General features: G+C 45.6%; 2 protein-coding genes across 2 annotated transcripts in view; both read left to right on the top strand.

Moving 5' to 3' along the window:
* The first annotated feature begins 6,026 nt into the window (after positions 1-6,026).
* Positions 6,027-7,269, top strand: LOC143793877 (olfactory receptor 10A7-like). Its single transcript, XM_077280826.1, has 2 exons — positions 6,027-6,068; positions 6,301-7,269. The coding sequence occupies exons 1-2, from the start codon at positions 6,027-6,029 to the stop codon at positions 7,267-7,269; spliced, it is 1,011 nt and encodes a 336-aa protein (XP_077136941.1).
* A 6,447-nt stretch (positions 7,270-13,716) lies between these two features.
* LOC143793872 (olfactory receptor 10AG1-like) overlaps positions 13,717-25,234 on the top strand; it is a 28,022-nt gene continuing 16,504 nt past the window's right edge. The window contains exons 1-2 of the mRNA XM_077280823.1: positions 13,717-13,834; positions 16,209-16,340. Of these exons, the coding sequence (XP_077136938.1) occupies positions 13,717-13,834; positions 16,209-16,340 (250 nt within the window). The remainder of the gene's footprint in view (positions 13,835-16,208; positions 16,341-25,234) is intronic.

The raw sequence follows: 25,234 nt of genomic DNA, 5'->3' as shown, positions 1-25,234 counted from the left end.
GCCTTCAAAACCTATCGGCAGATCTTTTATATATCTCCTGTGCCATAGATAGTGATTCCATGAGAGTTTCCAGATTCTGTTTCATCGCCGCCAACCTCTCATGTACTGCAGGCACCGATCGGCGATCTGGGAAGAATACTAGGATGCCAGGTTGGCAAAGAAGGGTGTTACCTAAGTAGATGCAGTCTGAGTTGTTGTAGTAAAACTCTGCTAGAGGAAGCAGCTCCAACCAGTTGTCCTGCAAATGACTGACATAGCATAGAAGTCCAAAGTCTGATTAGTCCGCTCCATCTGCCCATTCATCTGAGGATGATACACAGAAGACAGACAAACATTAACACCAAGCGCAGAACAGAATCCCTTTCAGAATCTGGATGTTATCTGCACTCCCAGATCAGAGATTATTTCATCCGGAACTCCATGCAGCCGGAACACATTCTGAATGACCAGATCTACCATCTCCTTGGCTGAGGGAAGACCAGTACAAGAAATGAAGTGATCAGCTTTAGTAAGGCAATCTATTACAACCAGGATAGAATTCTTTCCCCCAGATGTGGGCAATTCCACCACTATAAAGTCCATAGAAATTGACCTCCAAGGGTGAGAGAGGACAGGTCATGGTTGCAGCAATCCATTAGGTGATACATGAGGAGTCTTAAATACATACCTCACAAAAGAGAACGTAGCTCTTCACATCCTTCGGACAGGTAGGCCACCAAAAGAAACTCCGGAACTCCTGTGTCTTCTGTACCCCCTGATGAGCAGCCAACTTGGAGACAAACTTGAGGACCTGCAACTTTATGGCCTCCAGAACATATAAACATTGATCCCAAACCCACATACCATTCTTGAGAACTAAGTTCACATCATCAGTCAGTTTAGCAAGAAATTGGTCCACGTCATAGGCATCCTTAATATTTTCCATAAGTTCTTATTCTGGATGACTCCTACAAAGTTGGCATTCAACAAAATGGTCTTGGACAGAGTCCCAGGTACGGAATCTGTGGCATGGATTCGGGCCAAAAATCCACTTTCCCAAAACGTAAACCTGGGTGGTGCGAAATGACAAAGTTAAATTGATTCAAAAATAGATTCTTGCGAGCCTGGCATCTAGTAGATCTAAGAAATTTCAGATAGTGATGATCCATGAGCACAATAACCTGTTGGGCTGCCCCCTGCAGATGGTGCCTCCATTCCTTAAATGCAGCGATAATGGCTAGATGCTCTTTATCTCCCACATCATAATTCTTCTCTGCAGCAGAAAGTCTATGATGTCTACATGGATGTAACAGACCCTTCTCTCCTGTTCTCTGCAAGAGGATGGCCTCCAGAGCACAATCCAAAGCATCCACTTCCATGATGAAAGGAAGTGCTGGGTTAGGGTGCATCAATACAGGTGCAGAAGTGAAACAGGTCTAAAGAAAATCAAAAGCCTCTTGAGCCTGTGTAAACCACAAGAAAGTATTTTCCTTCTTTATTAGTTGGGTAATGGGTCGAACAATTTCAGAAAAATTACGAATAAACCATCTATAAAAGTTCACGAATTCAATTAAACATTGTACCTCCTTGACATTTTTAGGTGTGGGGCCAATCAAGAATAGCCTGAATCTTACTTGCCTCCAAGTTATGCCCTTGTGGTGAGAGGACATAACCCAGAAATTGAATCGCTGTGCAATGGAACTCACATTTCTCAGGCTTGATGTAGACATGATTCTCTTTCAGGTGTTTCAGTACAGTTTTAACGTGCTCTTGATGTTCCAGAAAAGCCGTACTGGAGCCACTGGCCTTGAGGGAAGGCCGTCATCATAGGGTATCATGGGAACATACTGAGATAGTAGGGTTATGGATTAAATGGGGTTAATAACTTTAGTTTAGGTGGAGCCGAGGGTTGAGTGATAGGGAGGTGGGGCCAAGAGTCCAGCATATAAGGGTCAGCCATCTTATAGTTAGGAACTATTTTAGGTACCCCTTTACTTGGAAACAAGAAGCTGGTATCTGTTGTAATGGAAGTCAAGGCCTTGCTGCAGCAGTTGATGGACGCGACGGGCACTCAGGGCAGTGGGTGGCTGCAGGCATCGGTTAATGGCCTGCTTTGGGGGGGATGATGACTGGAACTGCCCAGGAACCTCCTCAGGGCCTAGGCCTCCGGCGCTCTTGAGCCCGGAGGTTACCCAAAGGGCCCATTGCCGAATCAGGAGACCCTCTGGGGACCCTCCTGCAGGTAGCACAGGCTGCAGGCATAGCATCTCATGGGCGGGAGGAATCGGCCGTGCGGCGGGGCCTACAGCAGGGGGAGGAATCAGCCTCCTCCTCGTCATATGCAGTGCAGGTGGTGACGGGAACTGGAGCAACGGGCATTGGTACTACAGCTGGGCCTGCTCAGCGGAGGAGTCGGTGGGAATAGAGGACATGGGGGCCGTACCAGTCCACCTCAGCATCGGGATCATCGTGGGCGGCGGGCGGCCGGCCCTGAGGTCAGCATGTTGCCAGTGGCAGGGCAGGGAAGCAGCAGCCTGCTCGTGATAGGTCAGGGAGGACATGCGGTGCAAATGGGATCAGCAAAGCATGGGCAGCACTCAGCTGCCTTGGATACGGGTCCAATGAATTCGCCACAGAATCCAGCAGAAATCATTCTCGGCGGGTAGAAGGATGCTGGCCCTGTAAGTAGGTTGGCAGCAACTACAGATCAGAGGGTTCAGCCTCAAGCAGCAGGCAGTGTCAATGGCAGCAGTTGGCTGTCTGAGGGCCGGAAAAACCCAGGAGCTGTGAACACTGCTTCAGATCTTCAAAGGATGGGGCCTCTACAGGATTCCGGATCTTCGGCTGCTGGGTTCACAGCGTCCAGGCAGCTAGGTGAGAGCAGTCATTTGTTATCTAATATCTCAGTGCTGGCTTTCCCTGAGTTTTGGAGTCACGATGCCTTTTTTGAGGGAGTTAGTTGGGGACTAGGGTTAATTTTGCATGATTTGAAAGATTTAGCAATGTTATGGGGTTCTGAGGGGTTTAGAGGCAGGTCGTCATCGTCCGCCGCATGCCTGGGTAATTCTAGGGAAGCTTTGGGGACTGTGAGATCATTGGGACTGTTTGATCGGTTTGGTAATTTAGGTACAGGGACAAATGTTTCAGCATCCTTTGGGGGTGGTGGTGGAACATCCGGGTTTTCTACACCAGCGGTCGAGTCACCAAAGGCAGGCCAGGCTGTGGGGACCAACGGGGAAAAAATAACAGGAAGACGTGATTCATTTGGATGACACTGCAAAGGGAGAGGTATTTGTGTTAAGTGTCAAGATCCCGCCTCTGTACAGGGGGAATCTCGAACCATCTCTGCTGCAGTCTCCCATTCTTCTCCAGTCGCAGTGGAGTCTGCTCAGCTGAGACGTCAGTCCCAGCGTCTAGCTCAGGCCGATACTGGACGACTGGCTACTGCTGCCCTTCCAGGCTCTGTCCTTGTAGCCAGCAATGTTCAGCAGCAAGCAGGTCTTTCTGGGACTAAGTCCTGCTTTTCCCATACTGAGCATGCCCACGGGACGCTCCGGTCCAGTTGCGGCTCCTATTGGTCCATGTGGAAGGTCTTGTAGCACTGCCGCTATAAAAGGTTTGCATGGCTGCTCGGCCATGCGCTAGTGTATTCTTGAAATCGTGTGTGTTGATGAGTGAAAGTCATTCATTAATTATCCCCTCCTTTGTGTTTGACTGCTCAGTGTCTGCTATCTAGCGCCCGGCTGAGCTATCAGCAATAAACACACAAAACAGCGTCTAATTGCTGTTACCGCCAGTGCGGCGCCGTGCACTATTAGAGTGCTTTCCTATCCCAAGTCTGGGGGGTTAGTGGCATCTGCCAGAGCGGCACTACACGCACTCATGTGCATTTAAGTTATTTTGCCGTTACCCTGACACCCCAGTTGTGGTGGCGAGCGCAAGTGGCCTGAACGTACTCTAATCCTGTGTCTTGGGATAGAGTCCTGAGACTCTTTGCTTGCGCTCTTGGTGCGGTACCGCGGACCTGAGAAGCAACAGGGTTTGTTTACTTTATATACGAATTGAGGGGGCACCACGGTCTGTGGGATACACACCAAGACCTATGAAATGACCAATAATAAAACACAAGGAAGCAGAGTAGGTCATATAAATGGGGATCATTACTATATAGGTCTTACATATTTGGCCCATTGCCTACTTTGAGCCAATAATATGCCCTTAGTGTCTTCAATCTTACTCAAAGGCACACACAAGTATATTTCTCTTGTGTTTTGTCCTAGTCATGCCATATTACAAACTTGCTCTCCCTTTGCAGCATTGTTCTTAGGGATGGCTACTTATGGCTGATCAAGGTCTTACGTGGCAGAATATTAAGCAATATTATGGATACATGGATGGACAAAACACAATGTTTATAGCTGAAGTGTTTTAATACACTTTTTAGTTCCTTTATTAAACAGTCCTTTCATTAAAAAAGCTATTAAGTCTCAAGTGGAAAATTTCCCCCCCAGGATTATTAACTGCGTCTCCCTCTCCAATTCAGCTCATTATAAATCGAGCGGATCATTGTTATATTTGATCTCAGCTTTTATTAATCTATGAGCTATGAGAAGATAATGCGCTGTCACCAAACAGTATTACCTACATGTAAATATGGGAGATAGATCAGAGGTAAATGCATTTTTTAGTTTCTTATTTTTTGCACCATGTCATGTCTACATTTTGGCAAATTTTGGCAATGGATTTTCAACTTTTAGAATTCCAGGATTTGAAGGTTGGAAAAACTTGTATTTCCACCATTTTTACTTTCATAGTACTTTATTTTCTTGCATCTTTTTGGTGTGAGATTCTCACTGGATATACTCCACTTTTAAACCAGCATGACCAAGAGATGTGTAAAATAATGAAGAGATCACTCATGAGAACAGGCATATTTTAGGATTTTTCAATTGGGAGAGAGAAATAAGCTGCTACCAGAGAAGTCAATTGAACAGGCATATTAAAAACCAATATGTTTGAGCTTTCCATTGACATTTTATATCTGGAAAAGAAGGTTCAGGACATACTTAATAGTTGACTGTTGAGCAATAAGAAGTCATTAACATTTATCACAGTCAAACACTGCCTACATTCAATGCCAAAAAGGTCCATTATTTGCGGTCTTAGAGAAAATTAGAAACTGAATATGAATAACGCTTATTTTGTAGCAATTTTTAACCTGCTTAAAATATTCTTACCAGTACAATTGGATGCAGGGTAATAATTCCATACTGTGGTTTGAGTTTGTATATAAATTAAAGGGAACCTGCCACCCCCCAAATCGAATGTGAGCTAAGCCCACCGGCATCAGGGGCTTATGTACAGCATTCTGTAATGCTGTAGATAAACCCCCGATGTATCCTGAAAGATGTGAAAAATAGGTTTGATTATACTCACCTGGGGGCGGTCCCGCTGTGGTTCTGGTCCGATGGGCTTCACAGTCCGGTCCGGGGGCCTCGTATCTTCTTAAGTACTTTGTCTAACCTGTTGAGGGCAGAGCAAAGTACTGCAGTGCGCAGGCACCGGGCCTCTCTGACACCCCTCCTCATTACAGAGATGCACATCACCTGATTTACTTAATTGGTAGTTGGCTCTCAAGCCTGAACAGCTTGGAGTAGGACAACATGTATAAAAAGTATCATGTGATCAAAATACAACTTGCCTAATAATTCCGCACACAGTGTATAGAAATAAACACCATACTAGATAAGGTTCAAAAGCCGATGGATGAGATCCACCCCTTAACCTGTACTTCAGCCTTGAAAAGGAGGATGCAATAGGCTAATTGTGATGTCTAAATTTTCATACTGATTCAGAATTTAGATTTTATTTATTTAACATATTGTGGTCCCCCATAAATTCATAAAGACGTTTGGAGCGCAGTTGAATATATATGAATATTTTTTAAATTAAATCTGATTTTACATTGAGAAAACAGACAGCAATAAACCATTTCTGCATTCTCCACAGAAAGTATCCATATGTGCTGCTGCTTCGGTATATTATGTATGACTGTTTTAGAACAACATGGCAATGTAGAACATAAACTGGTGAGACAATTAAAATCAATGAACAGTCTGGAAGTAGAAAATACATCTAAATTTTCTTTGTAAATGAAAAGCGTCATACCATCCACAACTTTAGTGATACAATATAAACTTCCAAAAGTTCAGTGATGTTAGCTAAACACCAGAATTTCTTGTATTTTTCAACAAATTATCAATTTCAAATGTACACTACGTTGCATAGTTTTACTAATTAATATTTTTCTCACTTTTATAGGAATTGGTATCTTACAGAATCCATGACTTCAATGCGACCACAGTAACGGAATTCATACTTCTGGCCTTTTCTGATTTGCAGCGTCAACAGATTTTTCTTTTTCTATTTGTCCTGTTGGCATTTACATCCTGTGTTGTGGGGAACAGTGTCATACTTGTCTTAGTAGAATATGAGCTTACACTTCATACACCAATGTACTTTTTTATCAGTGACTTTGCTCTTTTGGAAATAATATTTGCATCGGTCACTGTTCCTAAACTACTAGCTAATTTAATAGAAGCTAGCCAGAAGATATCATTCATTGGATGCTTTGCCCAGTTGTATGCTTTTAATTCTTTGGGAGTAGCAGAATGTTATCTTCTGGTGGTTATGGCTTTTGATCGGGATTTAGCCATTAACAAACCCTTGCATTATTCCATGATAATGAACAAAACTTTTTGTATTGAACTTGCAGTTGCCCCGTGGATTATTGGATGTGTGATAGCTGCTATACCTACAATATTTACAGTCGAACTTGAATTTTGTGGACCCAATGAAGTCAACCATTTTTTCTGTGATTTGGCTCCAATACAGAATCTGGCATGTTCTAATCCCATGGTCAGCAACCTCGTTACAAGTTCAGCAGCTATTTTTGCAAGTGCTCTTCCATTCCTTATAATTTTAGGATTCTATATCCACATTGTTGCCCTAATCTCACAAATTAAAAGCACTATAGGCAAGAAGAAAGCCTTCTCTACCTGTTCATCCCACCTCATTGTCACCTGCTTGTTCTATGGCTCAGTCATTATCGTATATCTTAGACCTAAAGGCAGTCAACATGACAAATTCCTTGCCCTCATATACACTGTCATTATCCCATTCTTAAATCCAATTATATATACCTTAAGGAACAAGGATGTCAAAGCAGCTCTAAGAAAATCAAAATTAGCAAGAATCCTTGGTCAAATAAGGTTAGCCACATTTGCCTAAACCAATGTAGAAGGAAGAAAGAGGGAAGGATAAAGATGTTCAAATGTTACAAAAAGTTGTATTTTGAATCCTCCTACAATTATATCACTATGTATATCTGGGTTAATCACTCAATCACAAAAAAACTCCTTCTTCCAAATGTTATTTATTAAAACAAACAAAAAAGAATAAATAGGTGAATATTCAAGTTCAATGTCATATAGTGGTTATGTAATTTATACTTTTGCATGAATATATTTTTAATTATTTGAGTTTTGTCAAAATTAAATATATTTTTCCATCCACCCAGTTGATTCTCTTCTTCTCCGTTAGTTCTTTGACATCACATGATTACAAACAGACTAGCTAAATCCTTCTATGTGCTATGTAGAAACATGAGTCTATTTTCCCAGCATGAATCATCATTAGAACTACAATCCTACGTCAGCCAGATAATGACAAAGAAAGGCATTTTGGAAACTATGATAGTTGAAGGAATAGGTTTGTAGGAGTTAATAACAATGTTGGACTCAATGAGCAAAAATTATATGAGGTTTAAGAAGACAGTCTCTAAACCCCTACTAAAATATATGTGCAACAATTACATTAGCCTATAGAAAATCTAGCATAGGCATTAGAAATCAGCAATTCATTAGTTGCATGTGTGGCTATGAAAATCAATGCAGAATGGTCAAAACATTTAGGCTCACCAGAGTATTCAAATTTTCTTTTGATTGACAAAAAATATCTTTTAAATTTATGGGTGGGAGGAGGCTAACCATATATTTTTTCCCTAATTTTGGTAAAGGAAGTAAATGTTCCATTTTAAGAAACATTTTAGTTGCATAAGAGACTGCTTTATTGTTAATTTATTCTTGCCATGTATTCAATGGTATATTGTGTAACTCAAGCAAGTAGAAATATATCTGGCAACTGGTATAGTGTTGATCTAAGGCTACGTTCACATTTGCGGTCCTCGCCGCAGCGTCGGGCGCCGCAGCGGCGCCGCATGCGTCATGCGCCCCTATATTTAACATGGGGGCGCAAGGACATGCGGCGCACTTGCGTTTTGCGCCGCATGCGTCGCTGCGGCGCCCGCGTCGGTGCGCAGAGGACGCAGCAAGTTGCATTTTTGCTGCGTCCAAATTCAATGAAAAAAACGACGCATGCGGCGCAAAACGCAGCGTTGTGCATGCGTTTTGCTGCGTTTTTATTTGCGTTGTGCGTTGCGGCGCCGACGCTGCGGCGCACAACGCAAATGTGAACGTAGCCTTAATGACCAAGTCAAAAAGGTGATGTCACAAAGAGGTTTTCTCGAACAGCTCCATGACATTGGTATTGTCGATGCTCTGGTGGGCACTTCTCTTTAGCTTAATCCTTCCCTGTCCAAATACCCAACCACTCCCCTGACCTAAGCCCCCAAATTAAGAGAATGACACCATATGTTGGATAATAATGGCCACAGCAGCCTTTTGTTTAACCCCTTTACCCCCAAGGGTGGTTTGCACGTTAATGACCAAGCAAATTTTTACAATTCTGACCACTGTCCCTTTATGAGGTTATAACTCTGGAACGCTTCAACGGATCCTGGTGATTCTGACAATATTTTCTCATAACATATTGTACTTCATGATAGTGGTAACATTTCTTTGATATTACCTGCCTTTATTTGTGAAAAAAATGGAAATTTGGCGAAAATTTTGAAAATTTTTCAATTTTCCAACTTTGAATTTTTATTCAATTAAATCACAGAGATATGTCACACAAAATACTTAATAGGTAACATTTTCCACATGTCTACTTTACATCAGCACAATTTAGGAACCAACATTTTTTTTTGTTAGGGAGTTATAAGGGTTAAAATTTGACCAGCAATTTCTCATTTTTACAACACCATTTTTTTTTCGGGACCACATCTCATTTGAAGTCATTTTGAGGGGTCTATATGATAGAAAATACCCAAGTGTGACAACATTCTAAAAACTGCACCCCTCAAAGTGCTCAAAACCACATTCAAGAAGTTTATTAACCCTTCAGGTGTTTCACAGGAATTTTTGGAATGTTTAAATAAAAATTAACATTTAACTTTTTTTCACACAAAATTTACTTCAGCTCCAATTTGTTTTATTTTACCAAGGGTAACAGGAGAAAATGGACACTAAAAGATGTTGTACAATTTATCCTTAGTACGCTGGTAGCCCATATGTGGGGGTAAACCACTGTTTGGGCGCATGACAGAGCTCGGAAGCGAAGGAGCGCCATTTGACTTTTCAATGCAAAATTGACTGGAATTGAGATGGGACGCCATGTTGCATTTGGAGAGCCCCTGATGTGCCTAAACATTGAAACCCCCCACAAGTGACACCATTTTGGAAAGTAGACCCCCTAAGGAACTTATCTAGAGGTGTGGTGAGCACTTTGACCCACCAAGTGCTTCACAGAAGTCTATAATGCAGAACCGTAAAAATAAAAAATCATATTTTTTCACAAAAATTATCTTTTTACACCCAATTTTTTATTTTCCCAAGGGTAAGATAAGAAATTGGACCCCAAAAGTTGTTGTACAATTTGTCCTGAGTACGCTGATACTCCATATGTGGGGGTAAACCACTGTTTGGGCACATGGGAGAGCTTGGAAGGGAAGGAGCGCCGTTTGACTTTTCACTGCAAAATTGACAGGAATTGAGATGGGATGACATGTTGCGTTTGGAGAGCCACTGATGTGCCTAAACATTGAAACCCCCCCACAAGTGACACCATTTTGGAAAGTAGACCCCCTAAGGAACTTATCTAGAGGTGTGGTGAGCACTTTGACCCACCAAGTGCTTCACAGAAGTTTATAATGCAGAGCCGTAAAAATAAAACAAAATTTTTTTCCCACAAAAATTATTTTTTAGCCCCCAGTTTTGTATTTTCCCGAGGGTAACAGGAGAAATTGGACCCCAAAAGTTGTTCTCCAATGTGTTCCGAGTACGCTGATACCCCATATGTTGGGGTAAACCCCTGTTTGGGTGCACGGGAGAGCTCGGAAGTGAAGGAGCACTGTTTTACTTTTTCAATGCAGAATTGGCTGGAATTGAGATCGGACGCCATGTCGCGTTTGGAGAGCCCCTGGTGTGCCTAAACAGTGGAAACTCCCCAATTATAACTGAAACCCTCATCCAAACACACCCCTAACCCTAATCCCAACGGTAACCCTAACCACACCTCTAACCCAGACACACCCCTAACCCTAATCCCAACCCTATTCCCAACCGTAAATGTAATCCAAACCCTAACTTTAGCCCCAACCCTAACCCTAACTTTAGCCCCAACCCTAACTGTAGCCTTAACCCTAGCCCCAACCCTAGCCCTAACCCTATCCCTAGCCCTAACCCTAGCCCTAACCCTAACCCTAGCCCTAACCCTAGCCCTAACCCTAGCACTAACCCTAGCCCTAACCCTAGCCCTAACCCTAACCCTAATGGGAAAATGGAAATAAATACATTTTTTAAATTTTTTAATTTTTCCCTATCTAAGCGAGTGATGAAGGGGGGTTTGATTTACTTTTATAGCGGGGGTTTTAGCGGATTTTTATGATTGGCAGCCGTCACACACTGAAAGACGCCTTTTATTGTAAAAAATATTTTTTCGTTACCACATTTTGAGAGCTATAATTTTTCCACATTTGAGTCCACAGAGTCAAGTGAGGTCTTGTTTTTTGTGGGACGAGTTGACATTTTTATGGATAACATGTTCGGGCATGGGAGATTTTTTGATCGTTTTTATTCCGATTTTTGTGAGGCAGAATGACCAAAAACCAGCTATTCATGAATTTCTTTTGGGGGAGGCGTTTATACCGTTCTGTGTTTGGTAAAATTGATAAAGCAGTTTTATTCTTCGGGTCAGTGCGATTACAGCGATACCTCATTTATATCATTTTTTTATGTTTTGGCGCTTTTATACGATAAAAACTATTTTATAGAAAAAATAATTATTTTGGCATCGCTTTATTCTGAGGACTATAACATTTTTATTTTTTTGCTGATGATGCTGTATGGTGGCTTTTTTTTGCGGGACAAGATGATGTTTTCAGTGGTGCCATGGTTATTTATATCCATCTTTTTGATCGCGTTTTATTCCACTTTTTGTTTGGCGGTATGAGAATAAAGCGTTGTTTTTTGCCTCGTTTTTTTTTTTTTTTTTTACGGTGTTCACTGAAGGGGTTAACTAGTGAGATAGTTTTACAGGTGGGGTCGTTACGGACGCGGCGATACTAAAAATGTGTACTTTTATTGTTTGATTTTTTTTATTTAAAGAAATGTATTTATGGGAATAATATTTTTTTTTTCTTTATTTAGGAATTTTTTTTTTCTTTTTTTTTTTACACATGTGGAAATATTTTTTTTAACTTTTTTACTTTGTCCCAGGGGGGGACATCACAGATCGCTGATCTGACAGTTTGCACAGCACTCTGTCAGATCACCGATCTGAGTTCCAGTGCTGCAGGCTTACCAGAGCCTGGTCTGCACCCGGAAGTAATCCCTGCAGGACCCGGATGCAGCCCCGCGGCCAATTTGGATCCAGGGCCTGCAGGGATAGGAGGTAAGAGACACTCGCAGCAATGCAGTCACATCACGTTGCTCCGGGGGTCTCAGGGAAGCCCGCAGGGAGCCCCCTCCCTGCGCGATGCTTCCCTGTACCGCCGGCACACCGCGATCATGTTTGATCGCGGTGTGCCGGGGGTTAATGTGCCGGGGCGGTCCGTGACCGCTCCTGGCACATAGTGCCGGATGTCAGCTGCGATAGGCAGCTGACACCCGGCCGCGATCGGCCAAGCTCCCCCCGTGAGCGCGGCCGATCGCGCTGGACGTACTATTCCGTCCTTGGGAATTAGGGCCCACCCCACATGGACGGAATAGTACGTCCAATGGCAGAAAGGGGTTAAATAACATACAAAAATTTAACACTATATCACTGGGAGGGTCCTTGAAGCTCTCAAAATCCAGTGACTAACCATACAAATTAATTTGCGGACAAATACAAGACCATTACCGTTACTCCACTGGCTCGAGAGCACCAATACCCCAAGGGGTTCCATTGTCCACTTAAACCTTGGGGATCCGACCAACCATTGCCTAAAATCCCCCCAAAATCACCAGACCAAAATATAATATAATAATAATTGAGGAAGCCATATACCCAATGATCTTCCAGACCAATTTAGCACCAACTTCAAGGACTACACCAACGGCCACAATAAGGGCATTTGACCACCTTGAAAAGCCTGAGACCCCCCACACCGAAATGCTATGGCCATTTATATCCCGTCCTGCAAATCAAGTGCCCACAAATCAATGTCTACAGCATTCAAATGTTTTCCATCAGCCAACCAAAATTTTTCATCCCCTTTTTAAAAATCAAAATGATGGACCGCAACACCCCGTTCCAAGAAACAAAATTGGACACAGCCCTGTTAACTTTTATTATGGCCTTGGTAATCTTTTCCAATAATCTCGAGTGATGCCAACATTTCCATCAACCCTCTAAAAGATTCCCACAATCTAAGCAAATCATGCTTAATGTCCTTTACTAATTCCAGAAATGGGTGAACCCCCAGATCATTACCACCAATGTGAAGCACCAAAATATTAGACCTATCCAGCCTGGCACTGTTATGGACTTCTTGAAGAACCCTGCTCCAACCCATTCCCATGAAACCAAGCCACCTGATAACTGCCACGTTCCTTGAAAAACCAAGCTGCCTCCCCTCACCCCGCAAATTTCCAGTGGACATATGAGTGGTTCAAGATCCAGATCAACAAAGGGTTGGAAGCTACAATAAAAAAGAAACAATTTGCACCACAAACTCTTCCCAACAACACGCCAATATAAATCACCTCAAGTGCACAGCTCTGCCCCAACTCCCGAGGCCTATTATAACTCCTATATCACCTGGAATCCTATCTCCCTATTTGCTTCACTACTTCTGGGCCTTGACCACCAACTGCTGCTTCCGTCACTGCCCCAATCCTGAAAGAGTGAGAAGCAAACCTGGAAGCATCCAAACCCAACAACACCAACCCCTTCCTGAACACTGTACAAATTGGAACTTTGATAGAAAGGAACCATCAGCATGACACAATAAAGGCCCCCTCTTACCAGGCCGAAAACCATTGAAAATTTGTAAACAGCGTATTGGACATATCAAAGATCCCGGCAGCGCGCCCAAGACAACCCGCTTCCATTCCGTTCCTGATCAGTTTTTGACCACCTGATCCAAAACTCCAACTTCCCTTTCGTGATTACCACATCCTTGACTAAAAGACCACCCCCTCTACTTCTACTGGGGGACACCACTTCCCCTACACTTTAAGCCCTTAAACCCTTTTAATGCCTGCTTTACCAAACACAATTTCATCAAATCCCTCTGACCCCGAAGTTGCAAACCAAAAGACAAAGCTGCCCTAATCCGCGATACCTTCGACGATGACCTCCCTTCTGCAGGCCCTGGATTCAACCACAACAACAAAGCTCACACCTGATCTGCAACAGAATCATTACCCGCAGACAACACCAACCAGCTTTCCCAGGAGCACCATACCAAGTGATAAGCAGCCCACGTGTTAGGAACCAGAGACAACCGAATCAAAGATTCTGCAGCCCGGAGACCACACTCCAAAGTCCTGCCAGGCACTCTAAACCTGCTTTTTCTGCACCCGGGGCCAATGAAAGCACTCCCACTGCAAACAAGACAGCGAATCAGCAATGGAATGCTTCACACCTGGCACATGAGAGGCCATAAAATATGCATTTATGGACAAACAGGTCAAAACCAACTGCCAAAGAGCACGAATCACAGGAGGTGAAGATGCGGTCAAACTGTTAATCGCACACACTACCCCCATATTGTCACAATTGAAATATACCCTCCTGTCCTGAAAATTCCTCTTCCACAAATGCACAGCTACCAATATAGGAAATATCTCCAACAATGCGATAATCTTGACAAGGCCTGACAAAAACCGCTCCTCATGCCACCTAGCCACTCACCACTGATTTCTAAAGTATGCCTCAAAACCAACCCCACTTGACGCATCTGTGAACAAATCCAAATCTCCATTTTCCACCGCCTCTTCCATGAGCAAAGAACGGCCATTGTATTGCTCCAAGAACCTATCCCAAAGCTCCAAATCAGCCCTGTGCTCTCCTGATAACAGAACAAAATAATGTGAGGCCTTAATTCCTGCAGTGGCGCTAGCCAACTGCTGACAAAACTCTCTTCCCATTGGGATAATGCAGAAAGCAAAATTCAGCTTACTGAAAAGCGACTGAACCTCCCGCAATGACAACTTTTTAAGGCACCTAGCCTGTGCCACCTCCTCCTGCAAAGCTCTTACCTTTTCCTCCTGCAATCTGAACTCCTAATTAACCGAGTCTATCACGATTCCCAAAAAAAGAAAGGCATGTACAGGGCCCTTCTATCTTCTCCTGAGCTAGCGGTACCCCAAAACGCTCCGCTACCCATTCCACTGATCTCAGAATCACCTCGCAACACCTTACCTGAGCAGGAGCAATGCACAAAAAATCATCCAAATAATGTATAAGGGAATTGCAATCCGACACATCATGGACGACCCATTCGATAAATGAACTGAAAGCCTTAAAAAACGCACAAGAGAGGGAGCAACCCATTAATAAACATCTGCCAGCAAAAAACTCCCTCCCCAAAAAACAACCCAACAATTTAACATTCTCAGGATGAACTAGCAACAATCTAGAAGCAGATTCAATGTCTGTTTTAGCCAAAAGTGCCCCCCTCTCACAACTCCGAACCCAACGCGTCATTTTATCAAATGACGTATAAACCAAGGAGCAGAGTTCCGGGTCAATACCGTAATTTACCGACCTCCCGCAAGGAAAAGACAGGTGATGGATAAACCAGAATTTATTCAGCTCCTTTTTCAGAACAACTCCTAACAGGGAAACCACTAAATCCACAAAAGGAGCAAAAGGAGGAACACTAAAAGGCCTGGACATCTTGGCCAAAAGCAAATTCCTAGTCCAACTTCTCATGTTGCCCAGCCGACCTATGATTCTTAAAAACCCGGGAGATCTCAAAAGGAGGGGAAGGAATTTTAAAACCATCCCTAAAACCGGACAACAACAACCCTATCCAGATATCTAATTAGATAAGGGACCAATGTGGCCAGCTTCACTGGAGTCTCCTCGTTTGGTAGTTCTACCTTCCACCTTTGCCTTGTTCTTTCTAAAACATTTGGCAGTGCCATGGGAGGAACCACTGCAGTGTGAGCACAGATGCTTGAACTTGCAACTGGCTCCACACTTACACTGACCTTCATTAAACTGCCAGCATAATCCAGGCTTCTGAGCTCCTGTCAGCCCTGACTGCCACCCTGTCCATTGCAGACTCCCCTGAGTGGTTGACTGGCAACCCCACCCTCCCCATGAAAGGAATGGCCAAACCTAGATGGCGCCATAACTCGCAGCCACAAAACTATGTCCTTCTGATCCCTCCTGATGGCTGGACAAATAGCTTTCCGCTGCCGAAACTGCTCATCATAACGGGGCCAGGCTTGACCACCATAAACCTTATGGGCCTCTTCAATGGAGTCCATATAACAGAACAAAGGAGAGTAATTCTCTGTTGCCTTTTCCCCTATTACACTTGACAAAATAGGAAAAGCCTGCAGCCAATTGACAAATGTCTGAGGGATAAGGTGCCAGCTACGCTTTTCTTCCTCCTCCTTTTTACTCTCATCCTTTTTCCCTTTGTACAAATTAAAACTTCTCTAAAGGAAGTAGTGAAAAAATCTCGACACATTTGTCCTTCCAGATTTTTTCATGTACTTCCTTCTTAAGATGAGCCCCATGCGGACCCTCAAAACAAACATAAACCTCCCCATGTGCCCTATCATCTAAATGAATTCTACACACCTTCTCTTTATCTGTCTGCACAGACACTGACACCGGATCAGAACTTCTGCTGGGCACCACCGATGCCAAACCCGAAAAACTAGGACCCAACAACTGCAAACCCACCCATGCAGCTAAATGTGCCGGAGTCGACTTTCCACCCTCCAAACATGCCAGTAAATCATGCACAGAACTCAAGACCTCACTAAACACCTCAACCCCCAGACTTGCCTGAACCCCAACACCCTGACCCCAAACTCCTGACCGAGCCACCAGACTCCCACCCACAACCAGGGATGTAAACAGTGAAGACAACGGACAACACAAAGAATCATACTCACCGGACTGCGAGGGAGCTGTGATCCCCCAGCCACAGATCTCGCATCCAGATGACTGTCCATAGCAATGATCCTGACCACCTGACCCTCTAGGGCTTGAGATCCGAATGCCGATGATCCTGAAGACACCAATATCGTGACCATGCAGAGCCGTTCCACCCTGGACGATACCATACCATAATTGCTGGGACCAGCAAGCTGCACCTGCAAGGGGGACCCCCAAGGCACAAACCTGCTGCCCAATCCTCCCACCAGGACCAGAAGCTGATGCCCATCCAACGCAGAACTGGCTGCTTATGAGGGAACTCCTGCAGCCAATACCAGGGCTGACAGCCGCTGCTGAAGAGAAGCGCCACCCACCACCGGAGCGTCCATGGTAATCCCCTGGCTGTGTGAAGAAGCAGAGCTGGGTCGCCCGACTGGAGCATCACCCTGACGTCACCAGAAGTCGTCATTCTGGCACGCACAGGCTACGCACCCAACGGCGACAAAGGCCTGCAAACCACCTCTGGACCCAGCCCGGTTCTTGGATTCCTTCCAGACTGGGGCCTGCTAGAACATTTCAGGCCCGGCACCTGGACTGGAGGGTCACTGGAGGGGTTCCTGCGCTGACGCTGGGTCCAAGGAGCCTCATCGGGGACAAGCATTCAGGGCGCATCATCCGACGGGGATGCCGCTGCCACAGAGATTCCACTGCCATCATCCTACTTCCACCGCCAATATTCCCTGCCACCTGAAGCTCTAGCCAGTCCCTTTGTGTATTTCCATGAGAGCGTATTTATATCCCTTTGTGTATTTCCATGACAGCGTGTTGTGTGACAGTTTCAGTTGTGCCCTGTCTGTCTGATTTTGTATTTCCCCATACATGTTCAGACTAGTACTGCTTAGTAGCATAGTAAGGAATGGGACTCGGTCATTTCCACTTTCAGAAGTAATCTCAGGACAAAACGAGTTGTCTCGTGTTTGAAGGTTGCCTTTTCCAGATGGCATGTTTCAGCTCTTTCCAAAGATTCAATCATACCATCAAGCGGAAGCAAATGCCAAATATATAGAAAACTTTACATACTTTATTGAACATATACAATACAATATATATTAAAAGATAGGGGATACAAGTACAAAAAAACTGCAAGCACCAGTGGCGTAGGAAGGGGGGTGCGGGGGGGGGCAGGCTTTTTTTTTTTCTTTATGTCTGACTCAGACACACTGGGGGTAATATGCTGGACACACTGTCTGGGGGCAATGCTGGACACTGGGGCAATGCTGGACACTGGGGCAGATTGCTGGACACACTGGGGCAGATTCCTGGACACACTGGGGGCAATGCTGGACACTGGGGCAGATTGCTGGACACACTGGGGGCAATGCTGGACACTGGGGCAGATTGCTGGACACTGGGGCCGATTGCTGGACACACTGGGGCAATGCTGGACACTGGGGCAGATTGCTGGACACTGGGGCAGATTTCTGGACACACTGGGGCAATGCTGGACACTGGGGCAGATTGCTGGACACACTGGGGACAATGCTGGACACTGGGGCAGATTGCTGGACACACTGGGGCAATGCTGGACACTGGGGCAGATTGCTGGATACACTGGGGCAATGCTGGACACTGGGGCAGATTGCTGGACACACTGGGGCAATGCTGGACACTGGGGCAGATTGCTGGACACACTGGGGGCAATGCTGGTCACTGGGGCAGATTGCTGGACACACTGGGGGCAATGCTGGACACTGGGGCAGATTGCTGGACACACTGGGGGCAATGCTGGACACTGGGGCAGATTGCTGGACACACTGGGGGCAATGCTGGACACTGGGTCAGATTGCTGGACACACTGGGGGCAATGATGGACACTGGGGCAGATTGCTGGACACACTGGGGGCAATGCTGGACACTGGGGCAGATTGCTGGACACACTGGGGGCAATGCTGGACACACTGGGGGCAATGCTGGACACTGGGGCACATTGCTGGACACACTGGGGCAATGCTGGACACTGCGCCTGTGCGGCCGCCCTGCTTGTGAATCCCAGCCCCGCACTCTGCATAGTGCATAACACACTGCGGGGCTGGGATTACCAAGGTGGGTGGCCGCACTCGCCGCACAGGCGCAGTCTTCAAGCCTGGCTGTGACGTCAGATGGCCAGAGCTCTCTGCGCCTGCACCAAACAGCGATACACAACGCAGGCGCCGGATTTCATGGGTAAACAGCACTGAGGGGGCGGTGCCCGGCGTTGAGTGATGCCAATGGGGGGGGGCGCCAAACTCGGGAACAGCCCCGGGCGGCAAAAGCTCTAGCTACGCCAGTGGCAAGCACATGATATTAAAATATCTCATCAGATGAATACTGTATAGATTATTACACTCTATATAGAGAATCTTTAGATACAGTAAGTGGCAAATCTTAATATTGTGTGAATCACAAAGAACTATTATAAATGACCAGGGAGTTCCAAGGGTAAAAATGGCTCATGAGCAAATAAGTCAAGTATCAATTATTAAAGTCAGTTCCCTAGGGGACCTTGGATATATCAAAGACACTTCCTGTAAAATAATAATTCTCACATGATAGCACTGAACTGCTTAATTTGCTTATTAAAATCCCAAACAATTAATAAGTGCCAAAGTGCTCAATATGGGTTCAATGCCAGGTTTGGGGGAAAGATAGTATTGCTATATGCAGTTGGTTAGGTATTAATTAGTCATTGTCTCCAACATGTTAAGGTGCAACGTGCTCCATATTTGTTCAATACCAAAGTTGGAGGATTAATAATAGTGCAATGTGTAAGCATTAAGGTTACTCAATGGCTTATTATTGTCCCAAGCAAAATTATACCAAAGTGATCAGTTTGGATTAAATATCATAATTATGGAACAAACACTGCTGCAGTGAACAAATAAGTAGGTATCAAATGGTTATTGTCACTAAATTGTTGCTAAAGTGCCATATGCTCAATATGGATTCAATATGCGCTGAACGTCTGTGGAGAAAATCTAATCTACCCGAAGATTTCATCCATTATAAGTTCATGCTAAAAACATACAACTCTGCCCTTCACCTCTCCAAACAAACCTATTTCAACACCCTCATCACCTCACTGTTAAATAACCCTAAACGTCTCTTTGACACTTTCCAGTCCCTACTCAACCCAAGAGAGCAGGCCCCAACCACGGATCTCCGCGCTGACGATCTGGCCAAAAACTTCAAAGAAAAAATTGACCACATTCGACAGGAAATCATCTCCCAATCTCTTCATACCATGCACTGTCCTCCCTCCTCCACTGCATCTAGTTCACTCTCTGCCATTGAACCAGTTACAGAAGAAGAAGTAATCAGACTCCTTGCATCTTCTCGCCCGACCACTTGCACCAGTGACCCCATTCCGTCACACCTCCTCCAGTCCCTTTCCCCGGCTGTCACCTCTCAACTAACAAAAATATTCAACCTTTCTCTCACTTCCGGTATTTTTCCCTCCTGATTTAAGCATGCCATCATACACCCAAAAACCCTCCCTCGACCAAAACTGTGCCACTAATTATAGACCTGTCTCTAACCTTCCCTTCATCTCCAAACTCCTGGAATGCCTGGTCCACTCCCATCTTACCCGCTATCTCTCAGATAACTCTCTTCTCGACCCTCTTCAATCTGGCTTCCACTCTTTACACTCTACTGAAACTGCCCTCACTAAAGTCTCTAATGACCTACTAACAGCTAAATTTAATGGGCATTACTCCATGCTAATTCTCTTGGATCTCTCCGCAGCATTCGATACTGTGGATCATCAGCTCCTCCTCACTTTGCTCCGCTCCATCGGCCTCAAGGACTCCGTTCTCTCCTGGTTCTCCTCCTATCTCTCTGACCGATCCTTCACTGTATGTTTTGCTGGTTCCTCCTCCTCTCACCTTCCCCTTACTTTTGGGGTTCCTCAAGGATCAGTCCTAGGCCCCCTCCTCTTCTCTTTGTATACTGCCCCTATTGGACAAACAATCAGTAGATTTGGTTTCCAGTACCATCTCTATGCTGATGACACCCAATTATACACCTCTTCTCCTGTTATCACGTCGACCTTTTTAGAAAACACCAGTGATTGTCTTACCACTGTCTCTAACATTATGTCCTCCCTCTATCTGAAACTGAACCTATCAAAAACTGAACTCCTGGTGTTCTCTCCCTCTACTAACCTACCTTTCGTGACATTGCCATCTCCGTGTGCGGTTCCACCATTACTCCAAAGCAACATGCCCGCTGCCTTGGGGTCATCCTTGATTCCGAGCTTTCATTCACCCCCCACATCCGATCACTGGCTCACTCATCTTATCTGCATCTCAAAAACATTTCTAGAATTCGCCCTTTTCTTACTTTCGACTCTGCAAAAACTTTCACTTATTCATTCTCGTCTGGACTATTGTAACTCTCTTCTAATCGGCCTCCCTCTTACCAAACTCTCCCCGCTCCAATCTGTCCTGAATGCTGCAGCCAGGATCATATTCCTCATCAACTGTTACACCGATGCCTCTATCTTGTGCCATTCATTACACTGGCTACCCATCCACTCTAGAATCCAGTACAAAACTACTACCCTCATCCACAAAGCACTCCATGGCTCAGCACCACCCTACATCTCCTCTCTGGTCTCAGTCTACCACCCTACCCATGCCCTCCGCTCCGCTAATGACCTCAGGTTAGCATCCTCAATAATCAGAACCTCCAGCTCCCATCTACAAGACTTTACACGTGCTGCGCCGATTCTTTGGAATGCACTACCCAGGTTAATACGATTAATCCCCAATCCCCACATCTCCCTGTATAGGGGGCAGTCTATCTGGTCAGCTCATCCGTGAGGGGTTCGTCGTCTCGGTCTAGAGGGTCCACTTCCCGTTTTCCCTCTTTGAATCGTCACTCACAATAGGACTGCACTCGGATGACATCTGAGTGCAGCCTGATTCTTAGAGCATAACAGTATAACCAGGCCATGGACCCCGCTGGTGTCTCTGCCACTCAAAAACAGTTACTTTTTTTGCGGGAGAACCAGACTAGAATCATGTCCTTTCTCAAGAACATGGAGTCTCGTCTCGCGACGTTACAGTCTACCGACCCTGGTAACGCTACTCAGTTGGCGGCTCTTCAGCAAGAGTTAAGTCAGCAACGGGACACTCAGTCCCATATTTTGAATTTTATGGCCTCTGTCGGTAATCGACTTCTCTCTCTTCAGACTGCTGCTTCTGCTCCTGTACAGGCGTCTGCTCCACAGCCCTTGACCCGTCTTGCCAGGCCACCTCGGTATGGTGGGGATCCTAAATTATGTCGCGGGTTTCTCAACCAGTGTCAACTACACTTTGAATTATCCCCGCTACTGTAACCAACTGACCGAGCTAAGGTGGCTTTTGTGATGTCCTATTTGGAGGGCGAGGCTTTGGCTTGGGTGAACCCTCTTTGGGAGCGAGATGATCCAGTGGTTTCTCAACTTGCTTTTTTTTAGACACCTTCCGCAAGGTGTTTGATGAACCTGGTCGTCTGGTATCAACTACTGAGTCCCTTTTCAACCTTAGTCAGGGGACCCTTTCTGTAGCTCAATATGCCATCCGTTTGCGGACGCTCTCCTCTGATTTAGGTTGGAATAATGAAGCTTTGGTGGGAGCATTTTGGCGAGGTTTGTCTTCTCGTATTAAGGATAAGCTGGCAGGGCGGGATACTTCTTCTGCTTTAGATGACCTTATCTCTTTGGCGACTCACATTGATTTGCGGTTCCAGGAGCGTTCTCGTGAGGTTATCAGAGAGAGGAGACCTCCTCGTCTATCCTCCGTTACATGTGGTACTTCTCTTTCCCAAACCACTGCAGCTTCTTCATCTTCTTCCCCTGAGCCTATGCAGGTTGATCGCCTCAAGCTTGCCGGACAAAGCCGAAAGGAGAGACTCGCACAGGTCTTATTCTTTTATTGTGGCAGCGCTTCTCATCTTCTGCGTTCTTGTCCCCAGAAGCCGGGAAACGCCTCCGCCTAGGTCAGGTAAGAGAGGCCTCCCTAGGTAGTCATGATTCCTCTCCACCTTTGATTTTGCCTGTCATTTTACACATGGGTTCCAGTCGCTTCTCTCTTGAGGATTATGTAGATTCTGGTGCGGCTGGGAATTTTGTTCAACTTGAGCTGGTCGAGAGACTTGGGATTCCTGTCAGATCCTTGGAGGTTCCTAGGCAAATAGCTTCTGTCGACGGTCAGCCTTTGCTGGAGGTTGTTTTTTCTGTCACAGAGGAGATTGAGATTCAAATTGGAGCTTTACATCTAGAAAAGTTGGCATTTTATGTTTTACCGTCTTTATCCCATACATTTCTTTTAGGACTCCCCTGGCTAAGAAACCATGAACCTACTCTGAATTGGCGTACTGGGGACGTTCTATCCTGGGGACAGCAGCCGCAGTGGAGTCTGCTCAGCGGAGACATCGGTCCCAGCGTCTAGCTCAGGCTGATACTGGACGACTGGTTACTACTGCCCTTCCAGGCTCTGTCCTTGTAGCGAGCAATGTTCAGCAGCGAACAGGTCCTGCTTTTGCCTTACTGAGCATGCCCACAGGACAACCTCCCATTGGAGGTTGGGGGTCACATGCTCAGGTCCTGTTGTGGCTCCTATTGGTTCATCTGGAAGGTCTTGTAGTCCTGCCGCTATAAAAGGTTCGCATGGCTGCCCTGCCATGCGCTAGGGTACACTTGTAAACATGTGTGTGTTGACGTGTGAAAGTCGCTCATTAATTATCCCCTCCCTTGTGTATGACTGCTCGCATAAGGCGGATGATTGCTATCTAGCGCCCGACTTAACTATCAGCACGTGACACACAAAACAACGTCAAATTGCTGTGACCGCCAGTGTGGCGCCGTGCTCTTTCACAGCGCTTTCCTTACCCAAGTCTGGGTGGTTAGTGGCGTCTGCCAGAGTGGCACCGCATGCACTCCCGTGCATCTAAATTATTATTTCGGTTACGCTGACACCCCAGTTGCAGTGTCCCGAGTCTAGGGGTAGAGTTCTGTGACTCCTTGCTTGCGCTCTTTGTGCGGTACCGCGGCCTTGTGATGCAACAGGGTTCGATTTCTTCATACTGGGTGAAGTTAACCTGTGTGTAAATCCATATTGTCCTGCCAAATAGTCTGTCATTACTTAGCAGAAGGTTCCATCTCTGCATGGTGGACCCCGGGCTGTGAACGCACCTTACTTTATCTTTCTAATTATTTGGTGCATTCCGCTAGCCCTAGCAGTGTCTTAGAGTCCCACTAAAGCCTCGGTCTTCTGGCTACTGATGTCTGCGCTCAATTAGGGATGTATCCCAGTCTCAGCTATTCTCCCCTTTTGTCACATTCCTGTGCTTCGCTCTCCAGTGCGTTAGCTAAAGGCTGTTCTTCCCTCTGTATCTCGCTATCTAGGAGCTACGGCACATCAGGCTGTACGGCACCTTCCCTCGTCCTTCTGCCTCAGACTGCTCCAGTCTGCTGTCTGGCACCAACTGTCTAAATCTTCCCAACTGCCTAGCAACTGCCTAGCAACTAACTCCTCCTCCTGACCAAAGAGAGAGCAGCTCCCCTGATTTTGGGTGCAGCACTCCCAATTCTGGCCTGAAGTCAGAATGGTGTTGTATGTGCTAATTACATGTTAAGAGGAATCTTCCATCTCTTCCAAGTGTGACATCACTCTCCCCGTGAGGAAAGCAATTAAGCTGTGACAACCAGGACCCTGGGGCTTCACAGAAGCACTGCAGCACTGCCTCAGTCAAGCGGCAACAGGCTGTGCTGAAGCTAATCTGCATAGGTGACAAACCACACAATGCAGAAGAATTGTGGACAGCGCTGAAAGAGCAGTCAGATGTTTGGATGACACCGCTGAACCTACAGCCAGGCATGGTCATGTGTGACAATGGCCGTAACCTGGTGGCGGCTCTGAGGCAAGGTGAGCTCACACACACCTTGCTTTGCTCATGTGCTTAACCTCGTAGTTCAATGTTTTCTGGAAAGCTACCTGGAGCTGCCGGATCTGCTAGTGAAAGTACATCATCTGTCTTCCCATTTTAGAAAGTCAGCTACTGCTTCAGCCGCCAGTGCTGTGCTTCAGCAGTGCTTGCAGCTTCCAGCTCACCGGCTAATGTGTGATGTCCCCACGTGCTGGAACTCTACACTGCTTATGTTGAAAAGGCTTTGTGAGCCTTGTGAAGAGGGCAGTTGTTGACTACCAACATAAACAAGGCCTTTGATATTCAGTTCATACTCCACACAAAAGACCTCAGGAGTGGACATGGATGTCCGACATATGTACCATCCTCCAAAACTTTGAGGGCTGCAGCAAGATGGTGAGTGGCGATGATGTAATAATTAGTGTCACCATCCCGCTTCTCAGCATTCTGAAAACCTCTCTGCTCACAATTAAAGAGGATGCATTGGAGGCAGAGCATGAGGACATGGAGCAAGGAACCATACAGGAGGATTACACTCAGCCCTGCCTCATGCCTTCTCATCGTGGATTGGTAGTCAATGAGGAGGTGGAGGAAGAGGAAGAACAGGAGCTACTTTCATGCGCTATAGACAGTACTACAAACACAGCTGTCACACCATCTGTTCAGCGGGGATGGCCTGAGGACAGGGGGGAGGAGGAAGAGCAGGAGGAGGACAGCATGGTCAGTTGTCCTGTTGGTGAGGACATGGAAGTCTTAACTGTTAGCAGTCTGGCATGCATGGCTGACTTTATGTTGC

The sequence above is a fragment of the Ranitomeya variabilis genome, chromosome 1, assembly GCF_051348905.1.
Source record: "Ranitomeya variabilis isolate aRanVar5 chromosome 1, aRanVar5.hap1, whole genome shotgun sequence".
NCBI lineage: Eukaryota > Metazoa > Chordata > Amphibia > Anura > Dendrobatidae > Ranitomeya > Ranitomeya variabilis.
This window is presented reverse-complemented; position numbering and strand designations above follow the sequence as displayed.